Source organism: Saimiri boliviensis, chromosome X (assembly GCF_048565385.1).
Source record: "Saimiri boliviensis isolate mSaiBol1 chromosome X, mSaiBol1.pri, whole genome shotgun sequence".
Classification (NCBI taxonomy): domain Eukaryota; kingdom Metazoa; phylum Chordata; class Mammalia; order Primates; family Cebidae; genus Saimiri; species Saimiri boliviensis.
In genome coordinates, this window is record NC_133470.1 from 28,144,612 (window position 1) to 28,162,032 (window position 17,421).

The window sequence follows — 17,421 nt, forward strand, 5'->3', positions numbered from 1 at the left end:
TAACTCCCTTCAATTCTATGAAGGCTAAAAGAGATGAGGAAGCTGCAGAAGAAAAGTTGGATGCTAGCAGAGGTTGGTTCAAGAGGCTTCAGGAAAGAAGGCATATCCATAACATTAAGGTGCAAGATACAGCAGCAAGTACTGATGCCAGACTTTCATGGCTCTAGAGGAGAAGTCAATGACTGCCTTCAAAGCTTCAATGGACAGGCTGACTCTCTTATTACGGCCTAATGCAGCTGGTGTCTAGGTTGGGGCCAATGCTCATCTACATTCTGAAATCACAGGACCCTTAAGAATTATGTGAAATCTACTCTGCCTGTGCTCTATAAATGGAAAAACAAAGCTTAGATGACAGCATATCTGTTTAGAGTATGGTTTACTGAATATTTCAAGCCTACTGTTAAGACCTACTGCTCAAAAAAAGATTCCTTTCAAAATATTACTGCTCACTGACAATGCACCTGGTCACCCAAAAGCTCTGATGGAGATGTACAAGGAGATTCATGTTTTCATGCCTGCTTACACAACATCCATTCTGTAGCCCAAGCATTAAGAAAAAAACCTGACTTTCAAGTCTTATTATTTGAGAAATATTTTGTAACGCTTATAGCTGCCATAGACAGTGATTCCTCTGATGGATCTGGGTAAAGTAAATAGAAAATCTCTGGAGGCCGGGCATGGTGGCTCACACCTGTAATCCCAGCACTTTGGGAAGCTGAGGCAGGTGGCCCATGAAGTCAGCAGTTCGAGACCAGTCTGGCCAATGTGGTGAAACTCTGTCTCTCACGTGGTGGCATGCACCTGTAGTCCCAGTTACTCAGGACACTGAGGCAGAAGAACCACTTGAACCCTGGAGGCAGAGGTTGCAGTGAGCCGAGATTGCACTACTGCACTCTAGCCTGGGTAACAGAGCAAAACTGTTTTTAAAAAAATAACAATCTGTGGAAAGGATTCTTGATGCCATTAACAACATTTGTGATTGACAGGAGGTCATCAAAATATCAGCATTACCAGGAATTTGGAAGAAGCTGATTCCAACCCTCATGGATGACTGTGAGGGCTTCAAGACTTCAGTGGAGGATGTAACTGCAGATGTGGTGGAAGCAGCAAGAAAACTGAAATCACAAGTGGAGCGTGAAGATGTGGCAGAATTGCTACAATCTCCTATCAAAGTTTAATGGATAAGGAGTTGCTACTTATGGATGAGCAAATAAAGTGGTTTCATGAGATGGTATCACATTCTACAGAGAAATCTTTCACAAAAGAGTCAGCTGAGTGGCAGTCTTCACTGTTGTCTTATTTTAAGAAATTGCCACAGCCACCCCAACCTTCAGCAACCACCATGCTGCACAGCCATCAACATCGAGGCAAGACTCTCCACCAGCAAAAGGATTATTACTGGTTGAAGACTCAGGTGACTGTTAGCTTTCTTAGCAACAAAGTATTTTAAATTAAGGTACGTGCATTGTTTTTTTAAGACATAATGCTATTGTACAATTACTAGACTACATTATAGAGTAAACATCATAACTTATACGTACTACAAAACCAAAACATTTGTGTGACTAACTTTATTGTGATATTTGCTTTATTGTAGTGTTCTGGAACTGAACCTGCAATACCTCCACAGTATGTTTGTATTTAGTGTTGAGAGTCGTAAGCATAAACAATTGTAAACGTTGCAATTACTTTCATCAAATGCATGGAAGCCGATTCTTAGTGTTTGGACTTCTCTGTAGACATATATTTTTTTAAATTACCACCTCCTCCACTTTTTTTTTTTTTTTAAGATCAGTTTCCTTTGAACCCAGGATGTCCTTCTGGGTATCTTATCTATGTGACCTCAAACTCCTATGAAAGCTTTTTATATTTTTTTATGTTTATGTTTCTTGTTCCATACATATTTGCATAGAAGGTTGGTTGCCTTACTGTCCATGGGATCTCCTATACTTCAATCATTTGCTTGTTTGTTTTTGATACTTTCCCTGCCTTTTCTCTGCTCTACTCTTTATTACATTTTCCTGGTCCCTTACCAATTGGCTTCCAAGTAAGTTTGGCCAATGGGAGTCACTGACAGAAGCCTAGAGGACAGGAGGAAAGGAGAAGCCAGGCTACTCCCTTTCTCATTCTACTTCCAGCAACAGGTCTCGTAGTAACTGTGTCTCCTTCCTGGCTCCAGTTCCCTTCTATGAGCCCCTCCCCTCACTGATCCCAACTGGCTACTAGTTCCAACTCCACCTTGAAGTCCCTGACATCTGGGAATCTGGTGATACCACCTCTTGTCATTGTTCCTCCAGCCCTAGGAATAACAGGAACTTCATGCTGTGTGTGTGGCTTTTAAGTGCTTCCATTCTTGAGTAACCAATTCCTGCATTAAATTCCCTCTGTTTGAAATAACTAGAGTGGTTTCCGTTTTCTGACTACACAGACTCGGATTGATACATCTCCCCAATCAAAAACCTTAGTATAAAAACCTTCAACATATCACATAAAGCTTTTCACAGTTTTAGCCCTCCTTATGTTTATAGCCATTAGATGACACATCTGCTACCATAGAGTGGTATCACTATCATTTATTAGATATTTACTTTTTGTTTGTTTGTATGTTTTGAGACAGAGTCGCACTCTGTCACCCAGGCTGGAGTGGCGTGGCGCGGTCTTGGCTCACTGCAACCTCCACCTCCTGGGTTCCAGCAATTCTCCTGCCTCTGCCTCCTGATTATCTGGGATCAGAGGCACCTACCACCATGCCCAGCTGTTTGTGTGTGTGTATTTTAGTAGAGAAGGGGTTTCACCATGTTGCCCAAGCTGGTCTCGAACTCCTGACCTCAGGTGATCCACCAGCCTCGGCCTCCCAAAGTGTAGTCTTCTTTTATCCTAAATGATATATGATTTTAGAATTGGGGGAGGGTAAAAAATACCATAGAAAATGCATTATTCTAATTTGCATGTCCAATTAAAGTAAGTGGATGCTTTCCAAAAGTTGAGGTAAAGTGTGATCAGGTGATCTTTAGCACCTTGGTTAAAAAGTAAAATACTTCAGAAAAATTAAGTGGCTCCTTGAGTGTCGGATATGAAGACCTAAACCTGGGTGTCTCTCACTATCTGAACCCTTCCTATCTCAATTCAGGAACCCAAAAGATTATTCGATAAGGAGAGACACTGGTATATGATAATAATAACTAATAATAATGTATATCACTATTAATAGCAATTATAATGCCTTGAGTAGGTACTACATCAGACGTTCTGTCAGTTTACATATGTTATTTCTAATCTTCACAAGGTCTCATCACAAATACTTAATAAATCACAAAACTGAGGTTCAAAATTATTAGTAAGTTCCTTTTTGATCACAGAGAACAGGTGACAGGATCAGAATTTAAATCCAGCCTCAAAGTCAATGAACAGTTTTTCTGCTACAAAACATTGCCTCCAAACCTAAACTCATAAAGTGACAATAGGAAAGTCACAGTATAATCAATTAGTTCCCCCACTGAATGCACCCCATAAAGAGTGCACATATCATAGTTTATATTCTAGATAAAAACAAATCTGTATTTTAAATTTATCACATTATATACATTACATTTAATTATGGGGTGGGAGAGACATAAAGCTAGGCAGCAGTGGCTCTGCCACTTAATCCCTGCTTCCTTCCTGTAACAGGATGATTTCTTCATTTTGTCTTCTAAAATAATTGCTAAGGAGAGCTACAAAGTGGGAAAGAAGATAGATCCGTTCTCTGCCTGAACTTGACTCAACTGGCAAAACATTCAATCTCAGAAATAGCATTTTTCAGGTGTTCCTGGTTAATTATCCTCCCCAACCCCCACCCCAGTCACTTGATTAGAGTTTACATCTATACTTTCAAAAATTAAGTCCTCCAGAAGAGTGCTACTCAAAATATGGCCTTTCACAGGTATTGAAATTGAAAGTGTGTTAAGCAAATTCCATAGCAATTTGACATTGCCATGACATCCAAATTCATGACCAATGCATTCACCTCATGCAGCAGGGAACAGATGAGATTGAGTGTTGTTGAATTTGACTGTTGAGTCACTTATTAGAACCACCTAAAAATTTGTGATGTATAGTATGTTAAAAATCACCACCAGCCGGGCGCGGTGGCTCCTGCCTGTAATCCCAGTACTTTGTGAGGTGGAGGGGGGTGGATCATGAGGTCAAGAGATCAAGGCCATCCTGGCCAACATGGTGAAACCGTGTCTCTACTAAAAATACAAAAATTAGCCAGGCGTGGTGGCATGCACCTGTAGTCCCAGCTACTAGGGAGGCTAAGGCAGGAGAATCACTTGAACCTGGGAGGAGGAGGTTGCAATGAGCCGAAATCACACGACTGCACTCCAGCCTGGGTGACAGAGAGCCAGACTCCATCTCAAAACCAAAAAACAAAAGCCCCCAAAACAAAAAACCCTTCCCTTCATCAGTTTGAGAAGCACTGCTCTTAAAGGTGTGATAGTCTTTTTTTTTTTTTTTTTTTTTTAAGACATGGTCTTGCTATATTGCCCAGGCTGGACTCGAACCCCTGGGCTCAAAGGATCCTCCTGCCTCAGCCCCTGCAAGTGCTGAGACTACAGGTGCATGCATCCATGCCTGGCCTTAAAGTGATAACCACTTTACAGAACAAGAAAGTAAAATATAAAAACAATCACTTTCTTCCCAAAATTAAAGCTTCCTAAAGAAATATATATTCAAATACATCAATCAATATAAGCAACATTTGCCTCTGTTATATAAGGTTCTATCTATGAGGGGGTGTAATGAGTTTCCTGGAGTTATGCAAGCGATCAACACTTTGTGGAGTAGCAAATTTTGAAACATTCTCACAGAATATCACCAATTCATAAATAAGCTAATGATTCACCCACTATGTCATAAGAGAGACTTTCAGGATATTTTTAGGTCATTTTATTACTACCGTAGAGGGTACAGACTTTAAAAACTCTCTATTTTATGTGAGTGTTCTGACTGTTCTGAATCTCTTCCCAGCAAAATTGCAGCTCCCAAGAGACGTACAGAGGTAATCAGACTTGTGGGCTTAAAAAAGAAATATTGGAAATGTCTGAATAAGAGCAGACACGTTTTTAGATGCCTTTACTCTGTGTGCAAAAATCATCTTCTGCAGATCCAGCTACATAAAATTGTACACATCCAGCACTTTTCTTCTAGCTGCAGGTGTAACCTTAATGTTCCTCCTATTTAGATCAGTAAACCACAATTTGGCAGTTCTTTTAAAATTGTAAACCAGTCAAAGTCTAAGGAACAATTTTTTGAGTCTCCTTCTGAAATAAGCTTTGAGAGATGCAATTCAGAAATATCTATTTATTTATGTTCTTCAATTAGAAGCTTTAAATCAAGTTATTTGAACAAGAAAAAATATTGTAATATATAGAACAGTCCACTAAAATGACATAAATTTTGATTTGGAAATTACATTTCTATTTTACAAATGGGGAAAGCCAAGGGATCCTAATCAAAGTTAAAAGAGCAGATTATTTTTATAAGCTGGATAGTAGGAGTAAAGGAAGAACATTTATAACAGCCTTAATATCAAATTTGAGTAAATCTCCTGTGCTAATTTTGTCAGCTAGGGAATAAAGAATGTCATATGGATTCCAGTTTAATTATGCTGATAAAGCAGTTTTATAAATCATGCTAAGAGTAATGGATGTTCCTTTGAGAACAGAGAACTAGGAGTTCATAAAATGTATGTTCTGGACTTGGTTCCTTATCTTCTACCCATATGTGAGTATAAATCAAATCAAGTCTTGAGCCTCAGTCTGCTCAAGTCCAAATGGAAAGAGGGGAAAAGCTGTCCCATACACCGATATGGTGGCATTATTTCTCAAATCAAAAACTGGAAGGATACTCAAAGGGATGACAGGACAAAAAAAACCTGAAACTGAAATTGATAGAAAACTGACAGGGCAAAAAAATCTGAAACTGAAATGGAAAGGTCATATGCCAGCTAATCTATAGCTGTGTAAGGATTAAATATGTTTATTTCTGAAAACTCTTTGTACATTGTAAAGTGCTATACAAATAAAGTACAATTATTATAAATATGATTATCCTATTATTCATATCCTTTAGGTTGGTGGTGACAAAGAAGAACTAGGGGTTTAGGCTGATAGCATTCATACGACCAAGCTTTACTCTATCCATGAGTTAAACTAAAATCAGTCATTTAAAGATGAACGACGACAGGCCAACATGACATATAAGAAAATGAGGACCAACAGAAAGCAAGGGACTTACCCAAAGTCATACCCAAGCTGACATCTGAATCTAGATATCCTTTCCAGTTCAAAGCATTATGGCAGTAAAAAGCCAAAAGGCAGGCCAGGCACAGTGGTTCACACCTGTAATCCCAGAACTTTGGGAGGCTGAGGCAGGTGGATCATGAGGTCAGGAGTTCAAGACCAGCCTGGTCAGGTCAACATGGTGAAATACTGTCTCTACTAAAAACAGAAAAAATAGCTAGGCGTGGTGGCGCACACCAGTACTCCCAGCTACTCGAGAGTCTGAGGCAGTACAATCGCTTGAGGTTGCGGTGAGCCGAGATCACACCACTGCACTCCAGCCTGGGCAACAGAGCGAGACAACGTCTCAAAAAAAAAAAAAAAAAAAAAAAAAAAGGCAAAAGGCAGAGGTTTTAACACTGAGCAATATGTTAAGGAATTAGAAGCAAGAGCCAAGGAAAGCTAAATATTGAGTAGCTTAGTGGAGAACAGTTTAGTTCACAAAATATGCTGAGAAAAGCATTAGGACAAGCTCCTAATGCAAAAGGAATTCATAGTCATTCAGAATCCTGCAGTTTCTAGCCTAAAAGCATACTCAGGAGGGAATACTTAATGGAATGTAGAAAGCCTACCGAAAGAGGGGAATGAGCAAATAACTATGATATTCCTTCCTCTTGGGCAAACTGAAGAAAGAGGTACAAGGATTTTGATGACAGTGTTAACTCTTGCAATTGCTGATTTATAATGATATTCATGTATCTTTAAGAAGCTCTTAGCCCCGTTAACTAGGACTGAACTACTCCTCCTGACTAGAACTGCTGAAGAATCACACCCATAACCTGAAGCCCAGCAGATCCTAAAGTTAAATCCTCACTTTAATATTCTGAAGCTCTCTGCAGGCCACAAGCATGAAGCTAAGGGCCATGTGCTGATCGACTGCCTTCAAATCTTACGGGTTTTTTGTTTGTTTGTTTTTTGTTTTTCTGGTTTTTTTTCCGAGACAGAGTCTTGCTCTGTCACCAGGCTGGAGTGCAGTGGCGCCATCTTGGCTCAACCTTTGCCTCCAGGGTTCAAGCAATCCTCCTGCCTCTACCTCCTGAGTAGCTGGAACTACAGGTGCGCATCACCACACCCAGCTAATTTTTTGTACTTTTAGTAGAGGTGGGGTTTCACCATGCTGGCCAGGATGGTCTCGATCTCTTGACCTCATGATCCAACCACTTTAGCCTCCCAAAGTGGTGGGATTACAGGCGTGAGCCACCACTTTTCCTAAGAAGTTCTAAAACACTCAGAAGTTCATTTTTGAAAATCGAGAGCTTTTGCGTAATTCAAGTGAGCATCATGCTGGATAATGGGTTCCAAAACTTGGGCAACAGATTAAAAAGGGCTAGATCCTTCTGAGGAATGTTATAACTTAAGTAAAAAAGAACCAATATCCCTTGAGAAAAAAACTTGTGGCTAAAAAGGCTTCAATGAAGGAAAAGGAAATTGGAATAAGTAACATTAGAACATATGGTGCATCTAGATTTTAATAAACTGCTTGAAATAAAATCAGCTTTCTAAAGTGCAGTGATTCTCTCTTCACATTATCCTTCTTTTACCTATATGTCTCCTTTGTAAACTGGTATTCTTGTACTATATTGATGGTATCACAAATGCAAAAAAAACCCAAAAAACAAAAAACTCACATTGTAATTTAGAAAGGAACCACCAGGGAACCACATAAATATCTTATTGTATTTAGAATTAAGAGACCCTCAATAAGCCAGGCTAAGAAACAATGTATTTTTTAAACAGGGTCTCACTCTGTTGCCCAGACTGGAGTGCAGTGATGCAACCTTGGTTCACTGCAGTCTCAACCTCCCCGGCTCAAACGATCCTCCTACCTCAGCCTCTTATCTGGGACTAAAGGCATATGCCACCATGTTTGGCTAATTTTTGTATTTTTTGTAGAGATGAGGTTTCACCATATTGCCCAGGCTTGTCTCAAACTCCCAAGGTCAAGTGATCTGCTCGCCTTGGCCTCCAAAAGTGCTGGGATTACAAGTGTGAGCTACCATGCCCAGCCTAAATTCTACTCTGTTGATCAGTATATCTGTCCTTATGTAAGTACTCTCTTGATTACTTAACTTTGTAGTAAGACTTAAAATTGGAAAATGTGAAGCCAGGTGCAGTGGCTCACACTTGGAATCTCAGAGCTGTGGGAGGCCAAGCTGGGAGGATCACTTGAGCCAAGAGTTCCCAACCAGCCTAGGCAACATGGTGAGACCCCTGTCTACACAAAAAAATTAAAAAAGATTAGCCAGGCATGGTGGCACATGCCTATAGTCCCAGCTACTTGTAAGGCTGAGGTGGGAGGATCACTTGAGCCTAGGTGTTCAAAGCTGTAGTGAGCCATGATCAGGCCATGGCACTCCAGTCTATGTGACAGAGCAAGATACAGACTTTAAAAAATAATACATTTTTAAAAAGTATTTTTAAGCAGCACATATTATATGTATGCGGGCAGGGTGAGCTTTTAAAAAATATTTTCTTAAAATTTCAGTAATGAAGTTATGGACCTAGACATAAATTGTGAGAAAAGGACAGGCTTTTAACCACAGAACTGCACTTCATGTAAATCAATATTATATTAGTATTTCAAAATAAATTCCAGGGCATCTTACAATCTAACATCTACCGATTTTGTAAATGCTTTCTGGAGCCTGGAAGAGCTCAGGGTTTTAAATCACCAAGCTAACCTATTGGAACAGTCTTTCCGTTACATTTGTAAAAATGCTAATAGGAATCTAAAATTCACCTCATGAGTCAAAAATATTACTACTTCTAGGGAGCGACAAAGAATGTGCCCTCTCAATAACAAATGAACGGCCCTGAGGAGTCTAATGGGAAATATTTTAAGAGCCTCTCTATTTGACAACAGCTTGCCTAACTCAGCCTGTAAGACACGGATGGGTAGCATGTTTTTCTCCTGTTTATTTTCTTAGAATGTACATTTCCAAACACAGGAATGATTAAACTTTTAGAAATCCATTTGTCTGCAGATTTACCCTAAAGGTACCTCTTGAAAAATGATGATCACAGCAAGTTTAGAAAAAGCCTGCCACACTCTTAGCCCAAAGTAAAAGAAAAACAAAATTCTTAGTCAGTTATGTCCTCACATTTTAATGATAAAGCACCAAGACCTAGAAAAAACAGATATGAGACACTTGGTCTCTTATATCCCACTCCCTCCACTACTATTCTCTACTACTATTCTACGACAATTGGGGGTAGTCACAGAAAAAATGCTGAAAGAAAACTGATTTCCAGTTGCTTTTAGTGATTTCTTCCCTGTAAAAATCAAAGACAATGCTTTTGACAAACCATTAATGTGGTGTAAAAATTTTTCTGGAGACTCAAATATCTAATGACTGTTCAGTCATCATAGTGAACGTTTAAATTATTTCTTTGCTGTGTCTTGCTTTGAGTGGGACTCTGACAATATTTTCTCTCAATTTTTTGCATAGGTACACAGCCTATAAATGAGGGGAACACAATATTTTTAATACTTGATGGAAACCTCCTCTGAAAAGCCATTTTAGATCCGTTGGAAATAATCTAAAATTAATTATCTTATTTATTTAGTTTTTAATTAAAAAAAAGTTCTATTTTCTCTATCTCTAACATGTCTACATCTGCATTTTTTCATGACTAGACATACTTACAGACTAAAAATACACGAGATGATCTCCTTGTTTTAAAGGTTAACTGACAAAGTCCATGAGAATCAGGGTCCTTAAGCATAAATTATCTACATATATGTGCGGGGGCTGGGGGTGTGTGTGTCTGTGGCTACTGCTAGTTTTCTGTCATAGGTTCTCATTGGTTAATGAATTATAGCTATAGAGACACTAAGAAATAGAATAGGGGATATTGACGAAGAATTTTTTTTTTTTTTTTTTTTTTTTTTTTTTTTTTTTTTTTTTTTTTTTTGCCAAACATCTAATTGTAAATACAAATTCACTGTAGAAAATCAGTGGAAAAGGAATAAAAAGGAAAACCACGTAGACTTTATTAGAGCACTCCAATGGTAATACCTCAAGCAATAGTATAGCTTTTCATCAGTAACTACTTGCTACTTTTTCAGTTCTTACAAAATGTTTTCAGCTTTTAATCCCACTCTGTTCAAACCCTGTGTGTGGGGGAACACCTGAATGCTTCTGAGGGCAAGGCAGGTAACAGAAACATGTGTTGAACAGGCTGCTAGGGAACTTTGGCAAATTAGAGAAGGGAAATCTCCTTAGAAGTGGGCATCTTTAAGAATATATAACCTTTCACGCATACTGTGAACCATGTAGCTTCCACAGTAGAGTATTTCTGGAGTGGGGGTAACAGAGGGAAAAGCAATATATTGATATTCTCAGCATTTCACCAGAGACCTGAGGTTCAGGTTTGATTAGGAGAGGGGGCTAGATGTGGTCTTAAACATTTTTGTTGTTTCTTTCTTTTTTTTTTTTTTTTAGGTGGAGTCTTGCTCTGTCACCCAGGCTGGAGTGCAATGGCACAGTCTCAGCTCACTGTAACCTCCACCTTATGGATTCAAGCGATCCTCCTGCCTCAACCTCCCACATAGCCAAGATTACAGGTGCCTGCCACCATGCCTGGCTAATTTTTATATTTTTAGTAGAGATGGGGTTTCACTATGTTGGCCAGGCTGGTCTCGAACTCCTGACCTCATGATCTGCCCGCCTTGGCCTCCCAAAGTGCTGGGATTACAGGCATGAGCCACCATGCCCGGCCAGTCTTAAACATTTGACATGCCAGACCACACCACCATTTCTGCTTTCAAGATACCTTTCATGAACTGGCTGTAGTTGAAGGCTTCTGACAAGTTCATCCAGCTCAAAGAGCAATTTGAACCTAAAGGAATACCTCTTAAGAAAAACATAAGCTACTAAGTAAAAAATAAAAAGCAATAAAAAGTTTATTTTCAATATTTTATGTTTATGTTTTGACTTTGAAACAGCATAATTTTAGAGAGGGGGAAAGGCACTGCTGGTAGTTAATCTTATACAGGATCTCAAGGATGTAGGCAGGCCAGGCACAGTGGCTCACACCTGTAATCCTAGCACTTTGGGGGGCTGAGGCGGGCAGATCACCTGAGGTCAGGAGTTCAAGACCAGCCTGGCCGACATGGTGAAATCTCGTCTCTACTAAAAATACAAATATTAGCTGGGCATGGTGGCAGATGCCTGCAATCCCAGCTACTCAGGAGGCTGAAGCAGGAGAATCACTTGAACCTGGGAGGCAGAGGTTGCTGTGAGCAGAGATCATACCACTGCACTCTAGCCTGGGCAACAGAGTGAGCCTCTCTCTCTCTCAAAAAAAAAAAAAAAAAAAAAAAAAAAGATGTAGCCATATAACAAACTAAGTCAATCATTCTGGGGTATGCCAGGCAACAGTGAAAGGAGTGCTCATTGTTTAGGAACCCACCATACCATTTCCAGAAATACCATTCGAGTAACTGACTATTCATAGATAAAACCACCAATTCATATAATATGTGTATCAGGTATGAATTAACCAACGTGAACATAATTTACCTAGTGAATAAAATCAATGAGAGCAGTGAAAGCACTAACACAAGACCAAGGACAAATCCAGGTATAGCCCCACATAGCTGTGTAGCCCTGATCAATGCCTCCCTGAGCGTGGCTTCACTGTCCTGTGAAATGTGGATGTTGGTACCATCCACCACGGAGGCTGGCTGCTGGCATGTCCCATGTGGCACATGTATAATAGGCCCTCAATAAATGGGAGATGTTATCTGATTAATCACCATTTGGACAAAAGCCCAACAAATGTTTGATTGTTACAAAAATAATGGAAATATCACCTCTGAAAGGTGAAAAGGAAATTTCAACACTTAATTCACTTGCAAATGGTTAATTCTTAGGCTAGCATGAAACAGAATTTCAGACGGGGCTGGAATTGATCATACACTTACGATGGTTTCCTTTAATTATATACAAATTATGCCTCAAACTTAATTTAATAAAAAAGAAAGTCTGCAATAAATGAGTTCTAAAATCCCCCGCAACTGTGATTTTCTGTTATCATTTGAAATAGAGTGACTTCACAAGCCCAATCCAAGTGTAGCTCCAAGTGAGTTTATCCAAGTGAGTCTGGCACCACATCCAAACTACTGAGAAAATTTTAGAAATATAATGGCTAAATGTAAATTGAATTCATATTAATCGAGCAAACATGTATTCATTGATAGCCCATAATTAGCTTTTCATCAAAGATGTTTGTGATTCCTCACTACAGAGTAAATGAAAATAAGTAGTACAGAATACTAAACAACAAAATGGAAATATGGCCATGGTAATACCTTACTTTCCAGTGGGGGGAAAAAAAAAAGCAAGTTATAAGAGAATGATTTGGAAATGGTGGCTCACACCTGCAATCCCAGCACTTTGGGAGGCCAAGGCAGGTGGATCACCCGAGGTCAGGAGTTTGAGACCAGCCTGGCCAACATGGTGAAACCCCATCTCTACTATAAAAAAAAATAAAAATAAAAAAAATAAGCCAGTCGTGGTGGTGGACGCCTGTGATCCCAGCTACTCGGGAGACTGAGGCAAGAAAATAGCTTGATCCCAGGAGGCTGTGGTTGCAGTGAGCTGAAATTGCACCACTGCACTCCAGCCTAGGTGAGAAGAGCAAAGACTCTGTCTTTGAAAAAAGAGAGAGAGAGAGAGAGAGAGAGAGAGAGAGAGAATGACTCAGCTTCTAGAAAAATATATGTATAGAAAGACATTTTTGAAGATACCTACTAGATTATTAAACATCAGCTAACTCTAAGAAGGTTATGAATGATTTGTCTTTTTTGTTAGCCTGTATTTTTAAATTTTTAAAAATATAAATAGGTATTAATTCTCTAATTAAGAGTAAATTAAAATATTACAACTAGAAATCACTGTAATTAGAGTAGAAAATATTAGAAGTGGGCTAAATCTGTGTAAATCACAGGTTATGATCAGAAGGCACACAGACAAATTTAAATTAGTTCTTTGCAGACAGATTTCTAGTTTCTCTTGTACAATCAGGAGTTCTGGGAGTACTGGGATAGAAGACCAGCTTGCCCAGGACAGCTGCTGCCCACTTCAGATGAAGCTGTTTCATTCTCTCATTTGCCAAAAGATAAGCATTCACGTTTTCCACCTGTCGTATAAACAGTCTGCAATTATAAGCCAAAAACATTCTGTAGGGGCTGGAAATGTAGCACTCGAAAATTAGCTGATCCCAATTTTATGTAGATTTTTAAACGTTTACATACTTATTACCAGACTCAAATGACATCATATTACTTTAAATGTATTGGATAGCTCTGACTAGTATAAGTGAGTGTTTTCTTTTTCATGTTTTTTATTTGCATTTTTCAGGTTTTCTAGGAGAAATTTAGATCATTTATAATTAGAAAAATGTTTAATAAAACAATTTTTTGGCTAATATCCCTTCTTCAGTCCTTGGTGTCTCTATAGTTGCAATTCATTCAGTGAGAATCTATGACACAAAAGCAGTAATTCCTACGTACCCCCTGACAAACACACCCCACTTACATATACCTACCCAGAACTTATGTTTAAGCACCCTGATTCCCATGGTCTTTATCACGTAACCTTAAATCCAAAGAGATCGCCTTAAGCATTTTAGTCTATCAGCATGTGCATTCACAGAAATGCAGACTTCAAAAAGTAGAGAAGACATGACTTTTTTTATTCGAAAAAAAAAACACACACAAACACACAGTCTGAGCAATATAGTGAGACCTATCTCTACCAAAATAAATAAATTTTTTAAGTGAGGTGGACACGGTGGTGCATGCCTGTAGTCCCAGCTACCCAGGAGGCTGAGGCACAAGAACAGAGGGCTTCGAGGCTGCATGAGCTATGACCGCACCACTGCACTCCAGCCTCGTAGACAGAGCAAAATCCTGTCCCAAAACAAAACAAAACCAAAAACAAGCTGCGACTCAAGATAATTCATTTCTGAATATTCCTTGTAGATCTAAAATGACAAACTAGGTATCTAGACGTTCTTCAAGTGTTAAAAAGACTGTTTTCAAACCCCTATTTGCATGCTATGTACCTATTCAAAGCATTTCAAGTTATGAGGGAGAAGAAAACACAACTGTCACGCTCTTACATAAACACAAAACAAGCCACAGTAAAGAAATCATTTAAGTGTTCACATTAATGACCTGCCAGGCCTTAGGAATTGTGAGCACTGGAAAGACTGCAGAAAATTCCTTTACACAACAGCTGTGGTTTGGCAAAAGGGTTGTCTCGGTTTCACATGGAAGGAATCAGTAAGCACCTGAAACAGTTTTCCATCTTCGTGGGAAGAAAAAAAAAAAAAAAAAACAGCCGTAAATTGCAAGTGTTTTTCCATCCTTCTAGGGAGCAAAGAAAACTACAAAGACCTTTAGGCCCTTTCAGGTGTATTGAATTTTTAGAAATCAATCAACTTCTAAAACTTGTTTTTAAGGAACCTCTGAAAAAAAGAATGGTGATTGTCAATTTGGAATAGGAAGGTGCCATTGCTTTCACCCTTGAAACAATCTAGTAATTTATTTACATAGCAAATAACTTTCACACTACAAACCAGTTTATCCTAAAAGCCACCGGTCACTTAACTTGGAGGAAACAGGGCTTTGTCCTTACCTAAAGACTGGTAGAGCTCTGTCATTTTGGGATGGTCCCAGCAAGTTGTTTGGGTCTCGTGGCTAAAACACAAAACATAAAGAAAGACTTCAGAATTTACAATGGGTGATCGAGAAAAGAGAAAAAAATCAAAGCAACATGATTTGCTTTTGAACCATTCGGAGTCTTTATTTCAAAGTACTTCCATAGCGTATTGAAGAAATGTTTATCTTACAAGCAGAAAGGCCCCTGTCTTTGTTTTCAAAGGGAAAAGCAATATAAACGTTATTCGCTTCCAGAATGTTTCTTCTTTGTATCCACAAATTGAATGCGCCTCAGTTATGATAAATTGACCTTGTTACATGATCAATAATCGAATATCAGAATTTCTTCACCCATCCAATGTGAAACACTACAGAAAGGACACTGACAATTATTCAACTCTGTCAAAGAGATACCGGACATTAGTTCAATAAATATAAATCACCTCACTTCTCATTTGCTTTCACTGCCCCTCACATTTTTCCATTACTCTTTTCTCTACATATCCAGATCTCATATCCATGATACCTGTATTCATTTCAGCTTAAGGTATATCCAGTGCCTAACTAATATATCATAACTTCCTTCTTCCCATTACTTTCAGAGTATTTTTTTTTAAACTCAGTATGCTATACTATACACCACTACACCTCTTCCTATATTCACTTGGGCCTGAATGAAGCATTCACAGCTCTCTTCCATTTCTTGAAGTGTAGTTGCTAGCTATCAGCTCCTGCCACAAAAAGAACAAAACACCTTTGTTCCTCATTCAATTACGTGACTAAACCCTGGAGAAATAACTACATATACTTTTCCTTACTTTGGCCCATCTACATAAATCACTATAGCATCATATTTCCAGTTTTCAGGGATTACATGACAGGCTTTGATACAGTAAAATGAAGTTTTGAATGATATTTGGGTACTCATATGCAGAGCCTATTCATAATCTTTTGGGGGGAAGGGTAGGGAAGGAAAAAAGAGAAATCACTTAAATTGGGGCATTTCAAGAGGACTACAAAGTACAGAGGCTTCACACAGAAAGAGGAGTTTGGAGTGGCAGCAACGTCAAATGGCCTTAGCATATGTTTTGAATTTTAGGGCTCTGTGCCCTACTGGGGGTGAATTTTAAAGCAAGCCTGCTTACCTTGGAGGATTGAAAGATTAAGTTGCTATATGTAAGTGACCGGCACCGTTTGGTGCTCAATATGTGGTCGCTTTTGGTATCAAGTGCCCCTCAAATTGTCATCTATTAAAAGCAAATCTATTATTAGTTGATTACAATATAGATGTGGATCCAACTATAGTTAATCAAGCCTAAGAAAGACCCTTCGTAGAGAGCAAAACCAACACACTATATGTTATCACCTGTGATTAAAAAAAAAAAAAAAAGTGTAAAGAACCATTTAAGTTGGTTTAAGAAAAATAATACAATCATAAATCTCATAAAGACATATGGAAATCACCCAAACTGTACAACTTCAAAGACCATCCCAGTGATATTTGCCAATCAGTGATTGAACAGTGAGGGCTACTGAAATCAATTTGCAAGAAAATGTTCACTTGTGAAGGGCTGTTTCACTGTCTTCCAAATACATTTCACTTCTTTTTTACTTTTCCACAGAGACAATTCACATTTGAGGAGTATAACAAGGACTTAACAGTTGAGGGAATGTAACACAGTGACATTCAAGTCTTAAAGCGCAAGAAGAAGATAAGATGTGGTCTTTGTGCTTTAAGGGGTTTTAGGAAACCCCATGACCAAGCCAATTTAGGATCTGGGGAAGGGGTAGGCAGGCCTGGTACTTTAGATGCCTAGTACAAGGAGGCTGCAGCTTGCAGCTTCATGGAAAAAGTGTTGCTTGTTCTCAGGCGTTTCTCAGCTCGCAAAGTGAGTGTGTACCAATTCCGTACACAAGTGCACAGCAAGGAAAGGTTACCTTCTATTGAGACCACTCTGCATTCAGGCCTCCTCTATTTCCAAAGGTCATTAAGATGTGATACTAGCACCAAGGAGAAAGGAAGAGAGAAGAGAGGAAGCACACACATGTGTGCCCACACGTACAAGGGCTCACACAAGCGCTTACTAGTCACCATGTAACAACAATGTCCTATCTGTCTCCAGGATATTTGTAAGGACCGGAACATCTTCTATAGATCTGCAGAAAAACATTTAGCTGAGCTGATAAGCCTGATCAGACAGAGACACGGAACGACCCTGAAAAGCCACCATCTGGAGTGGACTTCAAGTTGGAGACACATAGGCAAGAAATAAACTTGTACCAAACGCAATTCTAAAAGGAAATAGAAACGGTACATACAATTTATAGGAGAATCCCACATAGAATGAATGAGGGCTTCATGTAGCTCCCCATCTCGGAAAGAAATCTCACGACTGTTGGCATGCCTACATTTCCTACCTTTTTAAA

General features: G+C 39.0%; 1 protein-coding gene across 16 annotated transcripts in view; it reads right to left on the minus strand.

The window, feature by feature from the left end:
- DMD (dystrophin) overlaps nt 1–17,421 on the minus strand; it is a 2,654,855-nt gene that overhangs the window by 139,644 nt on the left and 2,497,790 nt on the right. For all 16 annotated transcript variants that reach the window (XM_010334838.3, XM_010334835.3, XM_074391460.1 and 13 more), the window contains one exon: nt 14,972–15,033. In XM_010334838.3, the coding sequence (XP_010333140.1) occupies nt 14,972–15,033 (62 nt within the window). The remainder of the gene's footprint in view (nt 1–14,971; nt 15,034–17,421) is intronic.